This window comes from Hemiscyllium ocellatum, chromosome 7 (assembly GCF_020745735.1).
Source record: "Hemiscyllium ocellatum isolate sHemOce1 chromosome 7, sHemOce1.pat.X.cur, whole genome shotgun sequence".
NCBI classification, from domain to species: domain Eukaryota; kingdom Metazoa; phylum Chordata; class Chondrichthyes; order Orectolobiformes; family Hemiscylliidae; genus Hemiscyllium; species Hemiscyllium ocellatum.
Genome location: NC_083407.1, coordinates 55373220 through 55397997, shown reverse-complemented (window position 1 = coordinate 55397997; position 24778 = coordinate 55373220). Strand labels below are relative to the sequence as shown.

Below are 24778 nucleotides of genomic sequence, written 5' to 3'. Positions count from 1 at the left end.
CAAGCTCAATATCCTATTCACTTTATTTATTTGCGCTGAGCAATGAACCAATGGACTTTAATACTCCATCCATTGAATAGCTCTTCTCCTCACTGTGTCATTAATTATAAATTTCTTTCGGTTTATGTTGCCACTGAGTATTCATCCTTAACCAGTTGTTTGACTTGAGCCATTGTTCAAATTTTGTGGGACCTGCCATTGACCTCATAGCTGAGTTTCCTATTCTGTTCTGAATGTTCTGCTATTGCATTTCTGCTGTTTTGTATTATTTGTAACTTAGGCACATTTGTTATTTTTTCACTTTTAAAGTCACATAGGCACAGTGTAATATTTCTGTACTTATTTCTGATTGAAGAAACTCCCAGTTAGTGTTATATGACAATGTAGCTCCATTTAAAATCACCTTTTGTTACATTGATATATCTGAAGTGCTAAAGGATCAAAGGCTTCATTGGTATTGTGAAAAAATAAACCTGCTGTTAGTTAATGTAGTTACATCAGGAACTTTGTGTCAATGGCCTCTCAAGCTATGTGTTTATTTTGAATTCCTGATATTGAGTGTCACTGTGTATCTAGTCAGATCAAACAGAAATAAGTAACCAATGGATTGAAAAACAACAGTGCTTGTACCTGTTGCATATCAAAGCAGAGTGTACATAAAATGGACTTGTCACTTCGATGCTATTCATAAGGATGTAAACTAGGACAACTGAACCTAGAAACTAAAGAAGAATCTTTATCAGTTTCTAGCAGTTTTCTGTATTTTTCAGGATATTTTAAAATTCTATATTTAACCGTAAGTTTTTGTTCCTATTTGATAATTTGTCATTAATTTAAGTATTTATAAGAATTTAGATTAGTTAAACAATTTTATTTAGAGCTGACTTACCTTAACTTACAATTGATAATAATTTTTATTCAAATTTCTGCAGATTATTTAGTACATACTGGAAGGATCAGGATGGCACTAATTTTAACCAATAATTCTGAAGCGATTGCAAATGAACAAAAAGACTATAGAGAGTGAGTACTTTCTGGTTTCCTTCATAACTCAGCTTGAAAAATACCATTATATACTTTCCCCTTGTTTATGATGAACTAAAAGAGATTGTGATTTTCTTTCTAACGAAGTAATATCTTGTTGTGTAATATGAAATATTAGAAATGATTATTGAAACTTGCTTGCTGAGAAACCTAATGTTAAATTTTTTTTCAATTATTTCAGAAATGCTGTAGTACATGTAAAGAACCCACATTTGTCCTCAATGCCTGAAGACTTACTGTATCATTTTGATTTGGGAACAAAAACACACAATCTTCAAGCAATGTTTGGAGATGTGAAGGTAGGCAGTTATTTATAGTGGGACAGAACAGAGCAGCCAGGAGAAAGCAATCAAAAATTATCCTTTACCTTAGCATTTTTTTTCTTTTGAACAAGGAAATGAACAAAAATAGTAATGCCTAAATAAATTAAAATGAGAGGGAAAAATTATGCATATGAGACAAATAATAGATGATAATTGAGCGTCTCGCCCGGTTCACAAGAATTTATAATAATGCCATTACTTCCTTTCCTACATTACCCCTGTATCCCAATCAGGCTTCCTAGCACTGAATAATTTTTGAAAAAACTTCAGAAATGCGTGTAAATGTAAAATATTAGAATTTCACTTCCTTGATGTATCATTTAGTTAAATTAATATCATATAATATTGCTTACAACAAACTCTTGTAACTCTTGTAATAAACACTTATTTACTTTTTGTAATGCAGTTGATAATTACAGTTGATGGAAATTTATGATTCTCCTTGGAGAGGGAATCAAAGTAGTTGGGTCGCTAAATTTTGTGTAGTTAAAAATCAGCTTCCGATGGTGGGGTGAAACTATTGTAATAAGATCTGCGAGATTCGATGGTGGTTTGAGTTTCCTGACAGCAAGTGTGTGACTGTGTCTGCACATCATGCATATTCATTCAAAGAGAATCTCACCAGATTTCCTGGGACCTGTCTAATTAAGTTATCCACAAATGAGAATTATGTACCTGTGGATTCATAAATGCAAAGAAATGGTATGCAAAGGCTTGGTAGTCTAAAGTAAAACAAAACACTGCAAATGCTGGAAATCTGAAACAAAAGCAGAAATTGCTGGAGAAGGTCCATAGATTTGGCAGCATCTGTGGAGAAAAAGCAAAGTCAATGTTTCAAGTCTAGTGACCCTTGTTCAGCAAGGTAGTCAACTTTCTAGAATGAGTATAAATGGTTATTTCCTTCATTTGACCATTGTTCATTGAGGCAGGATCTTGATCAGATGGGTTAATGGGCTGAGAAGTGGCAGATGGAGTTTAATTCAGATAAATGCGAGGTGCTGCATTTTGATAAAGCAAATCTTAGCAGGACTTATACACTTAATGGTAAGATCCTGGGAAGTGTTGCTGAACAAAGAGACCTTGGAGTCAGGTTCATAATTCCTTGAAAGTGGAGTTGCAGGTAGATAGGATAGTGAAGAAGGCGCTTGATATGCTTTCCTTTATTGGTCAGAGTATTGAGTACAGGAGTTTGGAGGTCATGTTGCAGTTGTACAGGACATTGGTTAGGCCACTGTTAGAATATTGCATGCAATTCTGGTCTCTTGCCTATCGGAAAATGAAACTTGAAAGGGTTCAGAAAAGATTTACAAGAATGTTGCCAGGGTTGGAGGATTTGAACTGTAGGGAGAGGCTGAACAGGCTGGGGCTGTTTTCCATAGAGTGTCGGAGGCGGAGAGATGACCTGATAGAGGTTTACAAAATTATGAGGGGCATGGATAGGATAAATAGACAAAGTCTTTTCCCTGGAGTAGGGGAGTCCAGAACTAGAGGGCATAGATTTAGGGTGAGAGGGGAAAGATATAAAAGAGACCTAAGGGCAACTAGAGGGTGGTACATGTATGGAATGAGCTACCAGAGGAAGTGGTGGACGCTGGTACAATTATAACATTTAAAAGGCATTTGGATGGGTATATGAATAGGAAGGGTTTGGAGGGATATGAGCTGGGTGCTGGCAGGTGGGACTAGATTGGGTTGGGATATCTGGTTGGCATGGATGGGTTGGACCAAAGGGATCTGTTTCCATGCTGTACATCTCTGTGACTCTATCACTCTATGAGGTGATCATTGTGATTGGGTAGTGGCAGTCAAGAGAGAATTGGGCTGTCTAAGGTAGGGAGGAAAGAAAGGTAGGGAGGCAGATGACAGTCTAACCAGAATGGAGAGAGCACACTGAAGCGGTGAGGAAGGGGGAAGGCAGGTGGATGGCAATCTAAAGGGAATGGTGAAAGGAAGGGATGGAGCAGCAGAGGGAGGGAGAGAGAATTTCAGAGAGAGAGGGAGGGTGACAGGGACGGAGAAAGAAAGAGAGGCAGGGAAAAATTTCATGTAGGGAGTTGTGGAGGAGGATGGATTCCAGTATCACTAGTGTGGAAGTCCTGTTCTTGGACTGGATGAAGGACGTTCTAGGATGGCTGATTGGAGAGAGAGAGATAAGTGGGGTTAGAGCACTCAATGGTGGGGTCCTGTGAGCTGGACTGAGAGTACTGGGAAGCAAAGAGGCCAGTCGCATTGATGGTGGGGGAGGGGGCAGTGGAGGGATGAGATGTGATGGGTAAAAAAGTCCAAGGTCAGGATGAAATGATTTCATGATAGGGGGTGGGTATTATAAAAAAGAAGTGAGGCAGTTAATAGGGGCTCAGCGTCAAAGCAAACATTGTGTTGGTGAGATGTAGGGCCAGTGATGAGAGAAGGAATGTGTAGGATAATGATTATAGGTTTAAGGCCAATGCGAGGTAGGTTCAAGGATAACAGAAAGGAGAGGAAAGGTTATATGTGGTGGTCAAGATTGATGGACATAGAACATAAAACACAGAACAGTACAGCACAGCATAGGCCCTTCAGCCCTCGATGTTGGGCTGATCTTTTATCTCCCTCTAAGATCAAACTAACCTACATAGCTTTCATTGTACTATATTATATGTGCCCTAGAAGGTGAAAAGTAAAATGCACTACCCCTTACAACCTTTTTTGAAGCAGTTGCTCTAAAAACGCAATTCCTTGAAAAGAGAGGATTGCTTTGGGTGGAGCTAATGATCTGCGCATTTGGCCAACTAAGGTGATTCCCTGATATTTAGTTAAATTGTGAGAAAAGAAGTAAGTATACTTGCTGCAGTATCTTGTTACCTGAGATGACCTTGACAGCCGTAATTTGATGGCTCAAACCTAAGGAGCTTCAGCCTGCTGTGCTTCTCCTGCAGTGTCTTCAGCCTCATTTTGAGGTGATGGGGACTCTAACAGAGGAAGATCACCCTTGGAGTGTCTCTGAGATGAGGCCTCAAAGATGGCTTGCTAGCCCTTCCTCCCTTCAGTGCATGATGGCACATCCTTTGGGAGAAGGGACACCTGGAACAAGATCAATGTCTTTTCTCTCACTTTTGCCTCGCTACTGCCACATTGGCTACAAAGATGGAGTACAAATTTGAGCACAAGTCCAGCACCCATGGCCTGTTTATCTGTATCTCGTTGTCTAAACTAGTTGCCATCTTTTCCATGAGAGCAGCCAAGCATTCACCTTCTGGAGCCACAATAGTAAACAACTTTGGACAGATTAACACTCCTTTTGTAGAAGGCAAAAGTGAGGGCTGCAGATGCTGGAAACCAGAGTTTAGATGGGAGTGGTGCTGGAAAAGCACAGCAGGTCAGGCAGCATCTGAGGAGCAGGAAAATCGACGTTTCAGGCAAAAGCCCTTCATCAGGTTTTCCTGAGCTTGAAACATCGACTTTTCTGCTCCTTGGATGTTGCCTGACCTGCTGTGCTTTTCCAGCACTACTCTGATCTAAACTCCTTCTGTAGAAGTCTACACATAGCCTCTGGTATTCCTGCCAAGCCTCCATATCTCCATGAAATCTCTTATGGTCAATTTCAGACACTCTGTATCACTGTGAGGGTCTCTGTAGGGTCCTGGTATCTAACAGTTATTCAAATGTAAGAGACATTAGCACTCACATCCTCCATTGCTATCACCATGTGTCAGTGATGTATTCAACAGATTGTGACTCTGAGCATAATCTGGAATGTATACCCAATGAGCTGAATGTCTCTGAGGTGGTGAAGGCTGTGATGGTGTTTCCTCTAAGTCTTCTGAACCATCATCCTTAGAGGTAGTGCTTAAAGTGAAGGTGGAGTTGGAGCTGGAGGAAAACTGTTTCTTCTTCTTGCTTTTAGACTTGATTCAAGGACCTGGGGTAGAGAGCACAACAAATTATCTGATGACTATCCATAATCTCTTTTCCCATCAAGTATTTCATGAATTACCACTGTATACTCAGTTGTCAACACTAGACGTCACATATCAGTGAAATCTCTGTTTTGATCCTCTGGGCCTGCCATCATAAGATCAGAAATGGGGAATATTTCAGGAAATAACTTGTATCCTGACTCCTCAAAACCTATCCATAAGGCACAAGTCAAGCATGTGATGGAAAACTCCCCAATTGCCTGTGTAGGTGCATCTCTAAAAATACTCCAGAAGTTTGACACCACTCAAAATAAAACATCCACAAACATCCACTCCTTCCACCAACAACACTCAATAGCAACAGTGTACACCAAATACAAGATACAATACAGAAATTCACCAAAGCTCCTTAGATAGCATCTTCCAAACCTATAATCACGACCATCTATAAGGGCAGCAGATACATAGGAACACCACCATCTGTAAGTTCCCCTCCAAATCACACATCACCCTGACATGAAAATATATCATCATATCTCGACAGTCACTAGGTCCAAATCCTATAACTCCCTCCTGAATAGCATCATAGGTGTACCTACACCAAATGGACTTCAGCAATTCATGCAGGTTGGTCACCATCATCTTCTCAAGGGCAACTAGAGATGGGCAATAAATGCAATTCAGCTAACAATGCCCATTTTTAATGAATGAATGAAAGGGAATGAAGGGATCACATAGTTTAGGAGCATTTCTACAGATAAAAACAGGTTGAGAGATCAGTCCAGGAATTGAAGAGTGGATTTTAATCAAATAAATATTCATGTGAAATATAGAGAAGAGCTAAACATAACTTAATGGAGGATTTTCCTGAATCTGCAGTTTTCATTCTTGGTTGCTAATAATGGAAAGTCTAAGAGGTTTATAATGGGACTGGTAATGCATGCATGAAACCTATGGAAAGTGATAGACCCTACCTAAAGAGGAAATACATGGAAGTACAATATAGTCTTAAGATGAACTGTTTGGGAAATTACAGGTAGAGTTAAAACATTATATTGACTTAATGTAGAATCTGAAATTTGGTCCTGCATTTTTCAGTTTGTTTGTGTTGGAGGCAGTGCAAACCGGATGAAAGCTTTTGCACAGTTCATGCATATGGAACTTGGACTAAATGAAAGTGACAGTGGCCTCCTGGATATTTGTGCCGAGACTGACAGATATAATATGTACAAAACTGACCCTGTATTGTCCATAAGTGATTTGGTGGGTGAATTTCTTTATCATATGGGCGTTCCTGCCCTGCAGAAACAGTTTTAGTAATTTCTTCTTTATGAGGAAATTCAGGTGGAATTCTTTTCTGCCTAACCTCCTCATTTAAATATTTTCCTCAAGTTTGCACATGAGCCTGAGATTCCAACAATCTGTTCTCCAAGTTATTTAGTGTTGGTCTGATTTGAATTTGTCAAAGTAAAAGCTGAAAATGCAGCAGATGAATGTTTTCTGGATCTGAACCCAGGATAAAGTAGATGCGGTCCAGTCAGATGCAATAGTTCTCATGGTTATATTTTTAAAACAGGCTTCTGGAACTTTCTGTCGATAGGAAATTATTGTGTAAACTTTATTTTTAAATATTCTGCCTAGAGACAGTATTGCTTGCTTCTGATTGTTCTTCACAGGATGAGGTTATTTGTAGATTTTCAGACATTCCATCATGCTACATTTATTTAGCACCTTGCAGGAGCACATGCAATAAAAGATCCTTTTCCTTTATTTTTTTATCAAGTTGGCGATAGCATGCAGTTGCAACTCTTAGTAATGTAGTCCTCATCACCACCACCATCTTCCTTCCACTGTTGCCCTTTGCTATATTAGCTTTGCAGGAAAGGAGAGTAATAATTAAGATTGGTGGAGGATCATTAGTTCAGGGTTTAGGAGATAGGAAGTGATGTGGAAGACTATAGCTGCATGAGGACAAGGTGGTTAAAAATAGGTGTAAGGGACAAGGTAACAAGCATTGGAATCGCTTTTTAAATACATTTGCATGTCATGCATGCTCATTAAAAAGTATTTGTGTCCCTTTTCAATTAAGTAATCAGGGAATGAGAAACATTTGACTTCAGATTCACAGTTGATTAAATGTGGTGTGCAACAGGTAAGATGGTCTTACTGGTGGATCTGGAGTGAGCAGGAGTTGCTTTTGCTTCTCTGGGAAATTTTGTTCAGCTATTGAACAAAGGAGAATTGAAATCGAGTGACAGAAGGTGAACTTGGTATGGCTGACTGAGGGAGGAAGGGATGGAAATGGCAGCCCATCAGAATATTATGTGAGGAGAGGCAGAAAGCTGGATTGCACAGAGATGATCAGTGTTGAAAGTAGGTCAGATTGATTGTAAGAAATCAGCTGTTGTACAAGGAATGTTAATGGTGAAGTCCTGAAAGTTGAAGGTAACACACAGGGAATGTTAAGGATGATGGGTGGCAGGTCAAGGGTAGTGAGAAGGCATTCCCATTGCACTTGAGGGAAATTGAAGGGTTAATGGTAGCTGATTAAACTAACAGGGGAATTGGTAGAATTGGTGACTGAAAGCAGTGCAGGGGTGTAGGAGTGATGTTGGAGGGAAGATCAAGGATTATTGCTGCAGAATACAGGGTGATGGTTTCTAGTTCTGGTGCCACTGCGTGTGTTCATAGTCATGGCTATGTGGACAAGCAGAGAATGTGCAGTGAATCATGAGGATGAAATTGACCACGGATGGTGACTGTGGTTTGGCTGATGCTAAGTATAGACCATCCCACTTGTCATAGGGGTCATAACTGGACACAAGACCTTCTGCTGCTATCTCAGGAAATCAGTACTGTATGCCATTCCTAATGGCCTGGAAGAGACATTTTAGGAGGATCATTGAACTATGGGGCCATGCTTTGCCTGCATTTAGGCATTGCCACTTCTATATGGGTGGTAACAGATCCAGGGATTATCAGGTGGAGAAGGTATGACAGTTCTCAAAACCTCCCTTTAGAGAGTGTTATCATCCTGGACCAGAATACAATTTGTTATAATCTGGCTAGGCACCAGTAATTTTTATTTTTCAAGTCAACAATGTGGGAGGTCTATGGGACTGAATGAGCAGACAAAGCCACAAGATTCCATGGCTTTAAATAAACAACAATAAAATTTACTAGATAATGCTAAAATAATAATAAAATGTACAATACAATCCCAGCAGTTTTCCTGAGCCCTGACTCTAACTCTTAGCTGCCTACGAACTCTCCTAAAACCTCTCCCTTAGTTCTAACAACACATAGCCAATTCACTGAGGCCGCAACTTCACTGACTCTGCGTAGTGCCTTTTCAATAGTACAGCAAAAAGCAGCAGTGCCTAACATGGAGGTGATATCTTTCTCTGACACTTTCACAAAATGACTTTCCCCAAATATGTAATTTCAGTCATCCTTGAACTGTCTTGAGTGACAAATTGAAAACGTTGCAATAAACTCCACCCACTATTATCAGAGAGAATTGAATATAGCCACCTAACAATATTTGGAACTGTCTACTCCAGGAATGCTACCATTTGTAGATGGCTGGCTGGCACAACACAAAATATGCTTTCAAATAGAAGGATTCATCAGAAGAGCACAAATAATGCTTGTGGCTTACAGAGAATGACTGATTGTTTGGTGCCCTCTAAATGTGGTGCTTAGACCCTAGACCACATGAGATAATCATGGGCTTCCAGTCTGCTGCATCACGTGATTCATGCACAAGTACCCAATTGTATGCTGACATGTGATTGCACATGGACAGATATCCCGCAACAAGAGCCAATCCATTGGGCCCATCAGTGACACCCTCGCGACTTCCTGATGTTTCCATCCCATGAGACTGATAAAGAAGAGGGAAGTATTTTAGGGCAGCACATGTAAGTAATTGCAATGAGAGGGACTGACAATGTAAGATGCTGAGTTAAAGCTAACCTTCATCTGAATGCTGGGAGCACATGAAACTTGTGGAAGTCAACAATTTCCAAAGCACTTTTCAAAATACAAAATCTAAAAAGATCAGTCAACTGTGGCTAACCAAGTAGTTAAGTATTGTAAAAGATTAAAAGAAATGGTTTATACAGTTGTCAGAAACAATAGTAAATCCGAGGATTGGGAGTAGTTTAAAATTCAGCAAAGGAGACTTGTAAAGAAAGGGAGGAAATGAAGAAAATACAAACTTCTTTAGGTACATTAAAAGGAAATATTTAGAGAAGTCATTTAAGTCAGGGGAGTTCATAGTGGAGAGTAAAGAAATTACTGAAAGGAAAGATGATTACTTTGTGTCTGTCTTCACTGAGAGAGATTCGAAAATCTCCCAACTTTAGAGATCTAAGATATTGGAAAGAATAAGGAATTGAATGAAGTTATGATTATTGAGAAGATTATGTTGGAGAAAGAAAATGAAGGCTAATGAGCCTTCAGGACCTGATATTCTACAAGTGGAATCTTAAAAGGACTTGAATGCCATGGACTAAGGCAAGATATGTGGCAGAATTTAGCAACAAGTGGAGACAATTTCACTTCAAAGTCAGGAGGAACTTATACATTCTTTTATGTTTTTCATAAGCAGTACAATTATTGTCTTGCTAGGCAGCGGCAGGAAGTCATATGACAGGGATTGGCGTTTGTTAAGTGTCTTGTTAACAGAACAATTCACCTCATGTTGGAATAGGTCTGAGTGACTGAGGAAGATGTTACACCCTACAGTGAGAAAGATAGAACATAAACCTTGTTAAGAGGTGAGTACGTAGCCGAGACAGATTGAGTGTGAGATATCGGAGAAGATAGTGGCACTTACACTATGGAATATAGCAGGGCATTAACTTCTCCCTACATTGCTGGGTATTCTCCCAGATAGTTGAGACTTCTTCAAGACAATTGGCAATCATGGATGAGGCTGGTATGGTCTGGTGTTGTGGCCTCCACAACTGGTACTGATGGAAGACAGAATCCCACGACCATACCACACTGTCCAGCAAGACCTCTAGTGCCATAACCAGAAAGTGTGTGTCAATTTCCCCCATCTGCTATGTCCTGGGCAAATGTCATTAACTGTGCAGGACAGCTCTGGACTGACAGGGCTTGTCTGGGTACACAACAAGATGACATGAGCACAAAGGACACTGGTGAGCAGCACCTTGTTCTGGGAATTGTGCATGGTAAGACAGGAAAGAAATTGTTGAGAGTTGTCAGAGGAATGTATTAGGTAAGTAATGAGGTATATATAATAAAACACAAGAAAACTTGGTCTGCCGCTCAGTAAGAAATTCAACACAACTCAGTCTTGTGTGGAAAAACAAGGTCCAGTCTTATGTCCCTGAATGTTGAGAGAGGTAAATATGAAGACAGTGGATGCATTGGTCATCATGTTCCAAAATCATATAGATTCTGGAATAGTCCGTGCCAATCAAAAGGTGGCAAACTTGGAGAACAGTAGACCTATTGGTGTTACATCAGTTGTAGTGATAAATGCTAGAATTTATTATAAAAATTGTGTTTAATGCACGTTTGAGTAGTAATCATCTGATTGGGCATAGTCAGCATTGACTTGTGAATGAAAAATTGTATTTGATGAACCTAAAGGAGACTGTTGACGATTACATGAACAAATTGATAAAGCCAAGACAATGGATGTAGCGTGTTTGGATTTTCAAAAGGCTTTGGATAAAGTCCCCCACATGAGGTTGGTTTGCAAAATTAAAGCACATGGACTAGGAAGTAAGAAACTGCCACAGATTATGAATTAGTTAAGCGGTAGAAAACAGAACAGGAATAAATGGGTCATTCTTGCATTGGTAATTTGTTTCTGGTGGGGTCCTGCAAGGATTAGTTCTTGGGCTCCAGTTGTTCACAATATAAATGAATCATTTAGAAATGGCTAAATGTAAAATACTAAGTTTATGGATAATACAGGGCTAAGTGGAAATGTTTGCTGTTAAGAAGATGCAAAGTGGTTTCAAGAGGATTTGGATAGACTTAGTTTTTGGCAAGAAAATAGCAAATGAACATAGTATGGAAAATGTGAAGGAACAGATGTACAAAGTACTTCTCAAATGGCAAGTGATAAGTATGGTAAATAAAAAGTATGTCGATATGGTCTCAGCAAAGCCCTGTGCAAGACCGTAAAACATGGAGTACTCACAGTGAGTCAGTTATTTTTTTAAAGAAGTGCGAGTGTTGTACCACTCAGTACACCACACTGTGAGTCTATCAAGTATGTATCCTCAAGGCACTCCTTTGAAGTGTTGAAACGAAGACAACTCAGAGTCCTTGAGTCATGCTCATTCCATCAGCATACAGTCACTGCTAAGAAAACAACATTTCTGCTTGATCAGTCACACTCATTGGATGGTTGATAACTATATACCCAAAGTCCTCCCGCATGGTGAACTGACCACTAACTCATGACCCTTTGGGTATCTGAATCTATACTTAAAAGGACAATTGCAAGAGGGATATGAAGATCTGAATTGACACTGATAACTGAGAGACAGTTGTTGACAACCATGATCTTTGCAAAGCTAAAAATCACACAACACCAGGTTATAGTCCAACAGGTTTAATTGGAAGCACACTAGCTTTCGGAACGATGTTCCTTCATCAGGTGAAAGTGGAGGGCTCGATCGTATGTTGGACTATAACCTGGTGTTGTGTGATTTTTAACTTTGTACACCCCAGTCCAACACCGGCATCTCCAAATCATGATCTTTGCAGGCTGACAGCGAGGACACTGGAAGAGGTGAGCAAGGATGGAAAGTTCAGCTGCTGAGAAGAGTCCCAGAGAAAACAGAAGACACCAAATCCTGCACTTTCTCAGTCTTCTGCCTTCATCCTCAGCTGATAAAAGAGACTGCCATGCTGGAGTGGGTCTTCTGAGCCACATAAGGCAATGGTTTACACAGAGTTGACCACCATCACATAAATCAATATCTTACAAGATAGAAGGTGGCCACAAATTATCAGGAACACTGATTTCTCAGTGGGAGGATATGCTGGGATCGAAGAATACTGGAGTGGGTGCCTGAAATTTGGAAACAGTGGATAGATGTCTCAAAATCTCACAATACCTTTTGAGAGTCCTAGAATCTGATTTGATACTTGCAGGGAGATTCCAGTGCATTGGTATTGAGAAATTAAAATGTTAAACTGGTGCTCCTTGGAGCAGCCCCAGAATCTGGGAAAGTGGTTTATGTTGATGGGACATCTTAGCATTGGTAGAAGATTGTTTGTTACAGAAAATTAAAACATACATGTGGGACAGATATTTCAGAATATTTTATTATGATTATAAAATTATTATATTCTGTAATCCTATGGTATGCAAGTTGCACACCTTCCTGTAAAGGTTAACATTTAGATTATTTCCATTTTTAAGAGCTTGAACATTTGTGTTTAGATGTCTTCAGTGTGACAATTTAATGGTGCTTTGTTTCTAAGTATATATAAACAGACTAGAACAAGATGGATGCATATAAATTTTAATCACTCAACAGCCATATGGGTAACTTTTATATTTATAATTTTAAGCACATTTTAAGCATTAAAAATTTTGGTTATTTGTCATAAGCAAAATGTTCTTCAAATAATATTCAGAGTGGATCGATCCTTGCCACGCCATACTATTATTAAAACAATTACTTACATGGGGAAATAACATTACAAAAGGTTCATTTTGGCAGTTTCAAAGATAAATACTGACATTATAATATTTCCATAAATCATGAAAATAAGGTTATTTACAGCAAGTCCACATATTACCCTAGATTTTTAATGAAATATATTACAGTTCTCCCTTTCGTTATAAACAAATTGTGTCATATATATTAGTCTTGTCATATATCAGAGATAATTTGTTCTCCTATATTGTGGGTGTAATTTTGTCAAGGGTTTGATGGAAACTACATTGGCGTGCCAAAACTCGCTTTCTGCCAAACATCTGCTGATATTGCAGGGGCGAGGCAGGAAATGCCCAACAGAAACTCACCCACCATTTTTCAATTTGTATCCCCTGACTTTGATGCTTCAGATATTTTCCAAAACAATGCTTGCATCAACAAAGTTAAGGATATGAATAAGAGAGAGTTATGAAACAGTATTTGCTCTACCCTTCCTTGTTTTCTGATACCAAGAACAAAATGAACAAACTCTTGATTCAAATCTATTTAAATATTTGCAGCATGGAATGGGTGTGCCATCGATATCAATCATGCTTCATGAACTTATTAAATTACTTCACCATGCCAAGTGCCGGGATGACACTATCATATATATGGGAACATCAGGTGGTAATAGGTATGTCAAAAAATGTGTTAATCTAGCTCTCACTCCTTTCACTCTTACCTTAAGTTAACAGCAGGAAGCTTAAATAAATTAAAGTTTACAGAACAAAGACAGTGGGGAACAAACAACATAGCACTGGAATAGGGTATTTTGGAAGTCAGCATGGACAGAGGTTTTGGAAACAGTAAACTAAATGTAAAGGTGGGTGTTATTAAGGAAGCGGAAGCAATATTTTCGGATATCTGGGATGATTTCTATATGATTTCTAAATTAGGGATTACAGTCTGAGAAGGTAAGAGATCACCACCAACACTCAGGTAAGTAATAGGGAGGGAAAGTCACCAGGATTCTGTGAAAGGAACATGTGAGCAGACAGACTGGATGGAGAAAAGTGTTGCAGAAGCCAAGACTGTCTTTATTATCATTTTTCCCATGTATTCCAGCTCCAAGGTCCCCAATAGAGTAAATGAAACATGCATTGAACCAAAATCTATCCAAAGACAAGTGAGGCAATGTTGTCAGCTGCACACATTCTCTATGATATCTTCCCTAATGACATATGGGATGGCCTTTAATGATCTGAAAGCATTTCTGAAAATATTACCTTGTTCTTTTCACATTGTATTCAAACAATTAAACTTCCTGATCATCTTGAGCAATGTGTTAACTGATAATAATTGGTGCCTCCAAGTGTGGTTCATGATCTTAAAAGTCTCAACAGAGATGTCAAAGGTACTAATTTCAAATTTAAAGAATCTTCTATCTCATTGTTCATTAAATCTTGTACCAGATAGATACTAGATATAATATATACATAATTCCTAAAACCTTGCTAAAAGGGGATGCAGGACAATTTGCTCTTTCTTGATTTCTGCAATGGCAGCAAAACCTCAATGCAAATTAAGATTGTGTCATAAAAGACATGTTAAAACAGCTTTTAAGAATGCTAGTGAACGTCACTTAATCTGCTGCCTTAACTTGAGCTAACTGGTATCATATATTTCAGTGGTTACAAATTGAGGTTTCCTCTGATTGTCTACTAAACCGGACTCAAACCTCCATGACATGACTCAAATATGTATGTATCTAGACTGTAATCCCTTCAAAGCCAATATATATTGTTTGAGGTCCTGTGCCCAGACTGAACAGAATGCTCAAAAAATGGAGTCTGACCGGGTTTTCTGCAATCAAACCATCTCAACTTTCTCTTTGTGTTTATAGGGTCATAGAGCTGTACAGCATGAAAACAGACATTTCAATCTAACTCATCCAGATATCCTAAATTAATCTAGCCCTATTTGGCAGCAAATGGTCCTCATCCCTCTAATGCCTTCCTATTCATTAAACTATCGTAACTTCATAAAAGCAGAACTGATTGGGAAAAAAAATATCAGCAGGTTAGGCAGCATCTGAGAGTCTGATCCAACATTTTGCTTTTATTTCAGATTTCTAGCATCTGCAGTGTTCTGCTTTCCGATTCTTGTAAATTTCTGCCCTATATATTAAATAAGCTGGATAGTACATTTCTGTTATCCATATTCTCTACATCCTTTTTGACGATCAATTATAGAACATTGAAAATAGAACATAGAAAGGTACAGCACAGAGCAGGCCCTTTGGCCCACGATGTTGTGCCGAGATTTATCTGCCATATTTCCCTGCATTACAATGCTGGATACACTTCAAAAGTACGTCATTCACTGTGAGTACATTGGAATGGTCTGACTTCATGAAAGACACACTACAAATGTAATTCTCTCAATTCTTCTTATACAATTGTGAAGAAGCTCAGTTACTGAATGTGGGATCAAGGAGTACTAGGAATGTAACAGAGATATTTTCAATATCTAAATGGAGTTCCTAGAGCTGTGCATTATTTTTATTCTTTCATGGGTTTTGGGCAGTGCTGGCCAGGCCAGAATTTATTGACCACCTTAATCACTGTTAAGAAGTTGGTGGTGAGCTGCTTTCTTGAACTGATGCAGTCCCACAGATGTAGGTTTGCACATATGCTGTAAGTGATGGAGTTTCAAGATTTTGAAGCAGCCAAAGTAAAGGAACAGTGATATAATTCCAAATCAGGATGTGTGTAGCTTGGAGAGAAGCTTACAGTGGTGGTGTTCCCATGCGTCTGAAGACCTTCTAGACGATAGACATCATATATCTGGAAGGTATAGTCGAAAGAACCTGTGTGAGCTGCCACAGTGCATTACATAGATTGTACACATTGTTGCCACTGCATATCAGTGGTAGAAGGAGTGAATTGTTTTGGGTGGTGGATGTATCCAATCAAGCTACCCAATTTGACTTGGGGTGTTGAGCTTTTTTTGAGTTTTGTTGGCTCTGCATTCATCCAGGTAAATGGAGCATATTCCATCATATTCCTGACCATGTCTTGTAGATGTACATAGGCTTTGGAACATCAGGAAGTGAGTTTTTCCCTGCACTATTCCAAGCCACTTACTTGCTCTGATTAAGTTCAGTTTCTGGTCAACTTCAAGAATGTTAATAGTGGGGATTTAATGATGCGAATCACCATTTTGCTGCAGCATCTCGATGCAACATTCAGTCAAATATGGCCTTGATGCCAAGGGCAGTCATTCTCATCTCATCTCATGAGTTCAGCTCTTTTATCCACTTTCGGACCAAGGGTGGAATGTGATCAGGAGTTGAGCAGCCCTGGCCTAAGTCCAACTGAATGTCAGCAAGTAAATCTTTTCTGAATAGGTGCCATTTGATAAAATGAAATCCAAAATCTTACAATAATGTTAACTTGATTGTAAGTCCCAAATATAATTGTAGAAGTGAGTTACACTGACCCAGCTTAACAGTCTTGATTAGTTACAACATTCATTCTGGGTAGGTATGATTTCATAAGTTCTATGGAATTTATTAATTTATCATAGAAGCCATAAAGGAAATTATACTTATTGATATAGTAGTTTTCAGTTGATACACTTGGGACACCAGTTTGTGACATCAGTTGACTGGGCATACGCTTTTTATTTTCTTCTGATGAGTAAAGTTGTACTTCTATCTTTAATCTTCTTTATCTGTATACTGAACCACTAAGAATCACCACAGATTAACCTTTGCTAGCTAATACACCTTGTGCATGAACCAAACATCCTGACCTCAAACTGGGTTCCAATGCATGGACAGAACATGATCAGTCACAGACTACCTGAACTGTGTATGCCCTATCCCTTTTTGACTTCACCACTGATGCTCAGTAGCAGCAGAGTGTACTATCTACAAGCTGCACTGCAGAAATTCACCAAAGATCCTCAGCAGCAAACACTTCCAAACCCACAAACACTTACATCTAGAAGGACAAGAGCAGCAGATATATGGGAACACACCATCGAGACATGTTTCATCGAGACATGTTTCTCTCCAAGCCACTCACCACCCTGACTTGTAAATATATTGCTGTTCCTTCGCTGTTGCTGGGTCAAAATCCTGGATTTCTCTCCCTAATGGCAGAGTGCAGCAGACTGTAGCAGTTCAAGATGGCAGCTCATCAGCATTTTCTCAAGGGCAAACAGAGATGGGCAATAAAACGGCTGGCCTGCCAGGGATGCCCACATCCCACGAGTGGATAAAAAGAATTTTAAAAATTCACGACCCCCGAGAGAAAAAAATCTCATCTGTCTTAAATATGTGCCTCCTAATTCTATGAGCTTCATCTGGAAAATTTAATCTGAGAAAGAGATAATATATGACATGATGCAACACAGTAATCCTCTCTTACATTGTCATTTAAACTGTATTAAAAGTCAGCAATTTATTATCAAACTGTGCTTGTTCTTCAGGGTTGGATCCTGGAACTGTGGTCATTACAGGTACAGCAGTAGATTCTTCTTTCAGCCTAAGTTTGAACAAGTGGTTCTGGGAAAAGTAATTACACGAAGCACTGAATTGGACAAGGATCTAGCACAAGAATTATTGAACTGTGGCAGTGAGATTGATGATTATCCTATTATTATTGGAAACACTATGTGCACCTATGATTTCTATGAAGGTAATTTTTTAAAAAACACACAGGATAAACTTATCAATCCTATATGAAACAAGCAAAACCTTGATACAAAAAAATGATATTACATTTTAACCCTCAATAAGCAATGTAGTCTATTATTTCTGGGGATAACAGAGAGGTAATTCATAAAAACCAAAAGAACTGCAGAATCAGAAACAAAAACAGAAGTTGACGGAAAAGCTCAGCAGGTCTGGCAGCGGCTGTAAAGAGAAATCAAAGTTAACATTTCGGGTCCAGTGACCCTTCCTCAGAACTCGGGAATATATAACCTAAGTCTTTATCCCATAGACAACAGAATTAATTCACTTGAATTTTAAAATAATTCTTTACTGATTCAATTTTCATAAATTAATTGCAAAAACTTGACAAAATTGTACCTTTTCTTTGTTGTAGGGCAAGGACATTTGGATGGTGCTTTATGCTCTTTTTCAAATGATGAAAAATTGGAGTATTTGAGAAAGGCATATAAAGCTGGTGTCAGAGGCATTGAAATGGAGTCCACTGTCTTTGCTGCTATGTGCCACAGCTGTGATCTAAAAGGTAAGCATTGCTTCCAAAGTTATAACCAGAGGATTAGAGATACACGTTTAACCATAATTTATGGAAATGTAAGAATCTGTTCCTGGTTACTTAAGTTCCTAAGCCTAATAGGTTTTTAATAATTTTTATTATACATTTAGTTTTTCTTCTCCATTGCATAATGATCTTTCAGTTATCTATCCACAAAATGTGAGTAAACAAAAGCATTAAATTGACTAATTTTAAGGACAAAGTGTGATTTTGTTTTCTTCTACAATTTCTCAAATTTATTACACAACTTGTCCATGTCAATTATTACTGTGTTTATCAATCTATGGTCAAAATAAATTTGGTTCCACATACCAGCAAATAAAAATGAAACGTATCCTTTGATAAAAGGTAGAAAGAGACCTTAACTAAAAGAAAAACTGCGGGAAAACTCAGCAGATCTGGCAGCATCTGTGGAGAGAAAGCAGAGATGATGTTTTGGATCCCGTGACCATTCTTCAGAAAGAAACCTCAGTTATACGACTGCTTAAAAAATTTATGTTAGATCTGTTGACAAATTAGTACCACAGAAACATTTATTTTCAGATTGTAGCTGAAAAATATTACTGCTACTCTTCTAAGCATAGATATTAAGAGGCAGATCACAGATTGTGCCACAGGACAGCTTGGATGCGACAGGTGCAGAGAACTAGAGGACTTTAAGTGTTGGCTGTGCATTTGCTTCCTACTAAGCTTCAGTTTTATGGCTTGTAGCATTTCCACCTATACCAGAAAAAAAGTAAGGACTGCAGATGCTGGAGATCAGAGTATAGAATGTGGTGCTGGAAAAGCACAGCAGGTCAGGCAGCATCTGGGGAGTAGGAGAATTGACGTTTTGGACATAAGCCCTTCATCAGGAAGCTTATGCCTAAAGGCTTATGCCGGAAACATCAATTCTCCTGCTCCTTGGATGCTGCCTAACCTGCTGTGCTTTTCCAGCACCACACTTTCCACCTATACCAACCTGTTCCCATATCACGGAAGAAGGGCTTATGCCCAAAACGTCAATTCTCCTGTTCCTTTGATGCTGCCTGATCTGCTGCACTTTTCCAGCAACACATTTTTAAGCTCTGATCTCCAGCATCTGCAGTCCTCACTTTCTCCTGTTTCCATATTACGACATATGGGAAGGTGTCAGGCAGCCCACTGTCACTTAGGCCCTTAACTCGCCAATTAGTGATCACTTAAAATCATAGAATCACAGAATCCTAACATCGAGTCTGCACTGATCCTCTGAAGAGGATCTGACTCAGACCCCACCCCACATTTTCAAGGGCAATCCATCTGGCCTGCACATCTTTGAACTGTGGGAGAAAACCAGAGCACCCAGCAGAAACCCACACTGACATTGAGAGAATGTGCAAACTTCATACAGTCACCAAAGGCTAGAATCAAACCTGGGTCCTTGGCACTGTGAGGAAGCACTGCTAACCACTGTGCCATGATGTCACCCAGTTAAGAGCCTCAGTTTGCCTGAACTATTATTTGAGTGACAAGATAAGGTGGAGTAAGGTGAATAGCCCAGCAATTTTCACTGTGCAATTTACCATCAGGTATCCCAGTCACTATTAGCATCCCCTCCAAGAGCAGACTCTCTCCTTTAACTCTCCTTAGCTGGTCTCTCTAACCTGGCCTCCCAGCCACCTTTCCCCTTTCCATGGGCAACTATGTGCCAGGACCTCCTAGCCAAGCATATCAAAAACACTGCACTTACTGGAGTTTGAGTTACATTGCTTTTCTTTCTTGGGAACTGGCTATTGTCCCAGCAGTGGCCACTGTTTGAATCTGGTGCTGTGAGAACTATAGAGCAGCTGACTGGCAGCTCTCCAAGACAGGACTTCCTCCCAGATAGGACAGAAATTCCACAGTGAATCAATTAAAGCTGTTTTCAACATAATGCTGCTGTTAGATAGCCAGTTTATGAACCAAGTTTTCAGTTACGGGTAGCAGGAGTACGTCACTATGAAATTTACAACTATGCTTCAGGCAGCTTGAACTTACTTCATTCTCCAGCCTAAGGTACCAGGTTTCATGCAAAATAACAAAAATTCATAAAATTAGGCGCACCTTTTTGTATTTTTTGTACATCCTTTTGAAATAGGAGTAAGAGAAGTCCCACAGACTAAGGGCCTCTTAAAATGAGGTCTTTCCATGCAGTTTTATTTGCAATATTAAAGTTTCTCCAGAAAATGATTTATGACAGTTTTCCTATATAGTATCAATATTTTTGTAGCATAATTGAAGTTATAGCAGATCTCCTAAAAATTGCTTATACTGACAAGAGGAGTAGAGCTCTCAGTATATTGTATGGCGAGCGAATATCATATCTGTGCAACATTGCCTGCAAACATCTGGCTTGACATAGTCTGCCTAGCACAGCAATAAATTAAAAGAACTGAAAGTTTGGCAAACACACTTAACTCTGAGTACTAAAACAACTCATAAATGGCAGTGACCAGGCAGAGAGAAAGCTGCTCCCTATGGAAATTTTATTTGAAACTTTCCACAACACTCCTCGGGTTACTCTACCTTTCTTGGCTGAGGCTAATAACTATCAATTTTCCAGTGAAAGCCACTAAGATCAAGCACAGCCTTTGTATTCCTGAGTCATGCCCAGACAATGACAAAACCTGTTGTCAGCTGCACTCAGTCCTATACCAATCGTCCTGTTCTTCTCAATCAAATGAATCCACTCTCAGCTGCTTCAAATCTGTAACCCCACCCTCAACAGGACCTACTCGAGAATCACTGATGATAACACATCAGGTAAGAGTTAGACACATAGAATCATACAACATAAGAACAGACCCTACTGCCCAACATGCCTGTGCTGAATAACAAACTTTAAACTACACTAATCTGATTTACCTGCACTTGGTTCAGAGGCTACCATGTCTGGCATTTTAAATGCTCATTCAGATGTTTCTTAAATGTTATGAAAGTGCCTGCCTCCACCGCTCACTCAGACATCATGTTCCATTTATCTATCACCCTCTGGATGCAATTTTCTTTTCAGATCGCTTCTAAACCACTTACTCCTCATTTTAAACTTGTGTCCTCTGGTCTTATACATGTCTGCCATGAGGAAAAGATTCTCACAATCTACTCTGTCTATGCCTCATAATTTTGCAGACTTCAATCAGATACCCCCCCCCCTCTGCCATCTCTACTCCAAGTAAACAAACCCAGCCTATCCAGTTTCTTCTCATAACTGAGACTTTCCATCCCAGGCAACATCCTGGTGAATCTCCTCTGCACTCTCTCCAGTGCAATCACTTCCTTCCAACTGTGTGACGACCAGAACTGTACACAGTATTCCATCTGGGGCCTCACCAATATTTTATAATGTTGTAACAGAACTTCCTTGTTCCTATATTGTACACCACATCCCGCCTTGGGCTACTGAAGGAAAGCATCCTGTATACCTTCTTCACTACCTTGTCTGCTTGTGCTGACACCTCCAGGGATCAATATACTTTTACACCAAGATCTTTTGTTCCTCAGTACTCCATGGTTACCTACCATACAATGTGTATATCTTTCTTTTATGAGGTCTCATTTCTCACTTATCAGAGTTAAATTCCATCTGCCATTGCTCTGCCCAATTTACCAACTGATCAATATCAGATTGAAGCTTGATACATCATTCTCACTATCAACAATACCATTAATTTTTGTCTCATCTGCAAACTTACTGAGTTCATCTTCAACATTCACACCCAAGCTGATTCCTGTGATAAACTGCTCGTCATGCTCTTCCAATCACAAGAACAACCCTCTGTCATCACCCTTTGCCTCCTATTTGCAAGCTAATTTTGGATCCAGTTTGTTAACTTGCCTTGGATCCCACGGGCTCTTACGTTTTGGACTAACCTTTCTCATGGGACATTGTCAAAGGCCTTCCTGAAGTCTGTGTAAACCACATCGAATGCACTGTCCTCACCAACATATTTAGTCACCTTATAAAAAAAACTCAATTAAATTCGTCAGACAGTATCGCCCTCTAATTAATCCCTGCTGATTATCCTTGATCAATCCCTGTCTTTCCAAGTATTCATCAATAGTACCCCTCAAAATTCTTTCTAATAATTTCCCTATCACTGATTTCACTATAACTGGTCTGTAATTACCTGCCCTATCCCTGCTGCCTTTTTTGCACAAAGGAGCCACATTAGCTATCCTTAAGTCATGTGGCACTTCATCTATGGTCAATGAAGCATCAAAGATCTCTACATGGGCCCTATCAATTTCCTTTCTTGCCTCTCATAGCATTCTGGGAAACATCTCATCTGGCTCTAGAGATTTATGCACTTTTACATCCACCAAAGTATCTATGACCTCCTCCTCATTAATCTTAACATGTTCTAAAACCTCCCCATCCCAACATTCTCCTTGTGTCTTTCTGCTCTGCAAATGTAGATGAAAAATATTCATTTAAGACCTCACCCATGTCCTCTGGCTCCATACACAGGTTGCCCCTTTGGTCTTTAATTGACCCTATTCTTTCCCTGGTAATCTCTGACTCTTAATATACTTACAAAATACCTTGGGATTTCCTATCTGTGGCTCCTCTTTGCTCTCCCAATTTCTTTTTAAGCAACTCTCTACACTCTATACTTTTGAAGGGCCTCCCTTGCTTTTAATGTGCTGTACTTGACATATACTTCCTTTTGTTTCTTTATCAAACCCACAACATCCCTTAACATCAAGGGTTCCTTGGACTTGCTGCCCTTGCCCTTCAATCTTGGTAGGTTCACACGTGCCCTGAATTCTCATTATATTACCATTAAAAGACTTCTACTTTCCAAATGTGGACTTACCTGCAAATAGCTCCTCCAAGTCCATGTTTGCCAGGTCCTGTCTAATGATATCCTCAAAATGGTTGCCCACTGAAACTTCAACTACTTGACTGGTTCATTCCCTAGGATTAGATCTAGCACTTCTAGTACTATCTGCACACTGGCACAAAAAAACTCTCATGGATACACTTTAAAAATTCTACCTTGTCTAATTATTTCATATTAAGGCAACTCCAGTTAATATTACCAAACTTGAAATTCCCGATAACATCTTTGTGATATGCCTACATACTGCTCCTCTCTCTACCTCTTACTATTGGCAGACCTGTAGTAAAATCCCAGCAAAGTAATTGCTTCTTCTTTATTTCTAAGCTCTACCAAGATGGCTTCACTTGAAGACCCTCTAGGATATCCTCCCTCATTACTGCATTGATGATTTCCTTTTTTTAAAATGTAATGCCCTGTCTCTCTTACGTCTCTCCCTAATCTGCCTGAAACTTCTCTATCCTGGAATGTTGAACTGTCTGGCCTTCCTTCAACGATGTCTCAGTGACTGCACTAATGCTCTAAATTCCACCGCCTTACTAGTCAAGTTCCTTGCACTGGAATAGATACAATTCATCTTTCTGGACCTCCCATATGCCTAATCATATAATGTCCTTTCTGCCTACTGGATTGTTCAAGTATTCCGTCCATATTTGATTGGACCTTGTTCACCCACCACCTTTAGAATGAAAAGCTATTCCAAGTGAAATCTCTTATGCATACACTTGCATAAACTTTATGTGCACTTTGCATTTGGATAGTTTAATAATATTGACTTAAAAAGAGCAAAACTTGAGAATTATATAAATATTTCATTTACAATGCAATTATTAACTTTTTTTTCTCTCAGCTGCTGTCGTCTGTGTGACTTTATTAAATCAATTTGATGGTGATCAAATCACAACTCCTCATGAAGTTCTGCTTGAGTACCAAAAGCATCCACAAAAACTGGTGTTGATGTTCATAGAAAAAACTTAATCTATATAATTGAAAATATAAAATATAATTGAAATATTTTGTGCAAAACATTAGGAATGTCTTAGACTGTAAATTTTATAGAAGAATAGAACTCATGGCTTGTATTAACTTTATCACATTAATCTAAAGAGATAAATGAAAGATTTAAAGTAGATGTCAGGTTAAAATCTGAATTATTTTCCACAAACAATGTGGAATAATTATTTAAATAATTTCATAAAAATATCACAGAGGACAACATTGGAAGTCTACAAAAGTCCTTCTAAAAATAGGGGCTAGTGTAAAATGTGAATCACTGGTGTTGGCTGTTGCTATCTGCGAATGAAACAATCTCAGTATATAGGAATTAGGACTAAAAGTGGGCCAGTCAGTCCCTCAAACTTGTTCTGCCATTCAGCTGGATCATGGAAACATGCTTCTTGCATCTACCCTGTACAGTACTGCAAGAATTTTGTTATGCTTCACTGAGATCACTTCTCATTCTTCTAAGCTCTTGAGAATATAAGACTAGTTTCCTTAATAGGTCAATGAATTCAATGTGCATTTGTTGTAAATCCTTCCTGAGGTAAGGAAACCAAAACTTGTATACAATACTCCAGATATGGCCTTGCAAGGCTCTATATAATTTACAATTGCAGCAAGACTTCTTTCCTTCTATATTCAAATCCTCTTGCAAGAAAGGCGAACATACCATTTGTCTTCTTCATTGCTAGCTGAACTTGCATGTTAGCTTTCAGTGACTTAAGAACAAGGACA

At 39.1% G+C, this 24778-nt stretch overlaps 1 protein-coding gene across 1 annotated transcript; it reads left to right on the top strand.

Annotated features, from left to right (window-relative positions):
* The first annotated feature begins 961 nt into the window (after positions 1 to 961).
* Positions 962 to 24022, top strand: LOC132817352 (uridine phosphorylase 2-like). The gene is given in 9 exon segments (XM_060827761.1): positions 962 to 1023; positions 1226 to 1343; positions 6365 to 6529; positions 13488 to 13596; positions 15585 to 15590; positions 17407 to 17448; positions 17451 to 17615; positions 18027 to 18173; positions 23895 to 24022. Coding segments are annotated over 9 exon segments (942 nt in total).
* Positions 24023 to 24778: the final 756 nt, after the last annotated feature.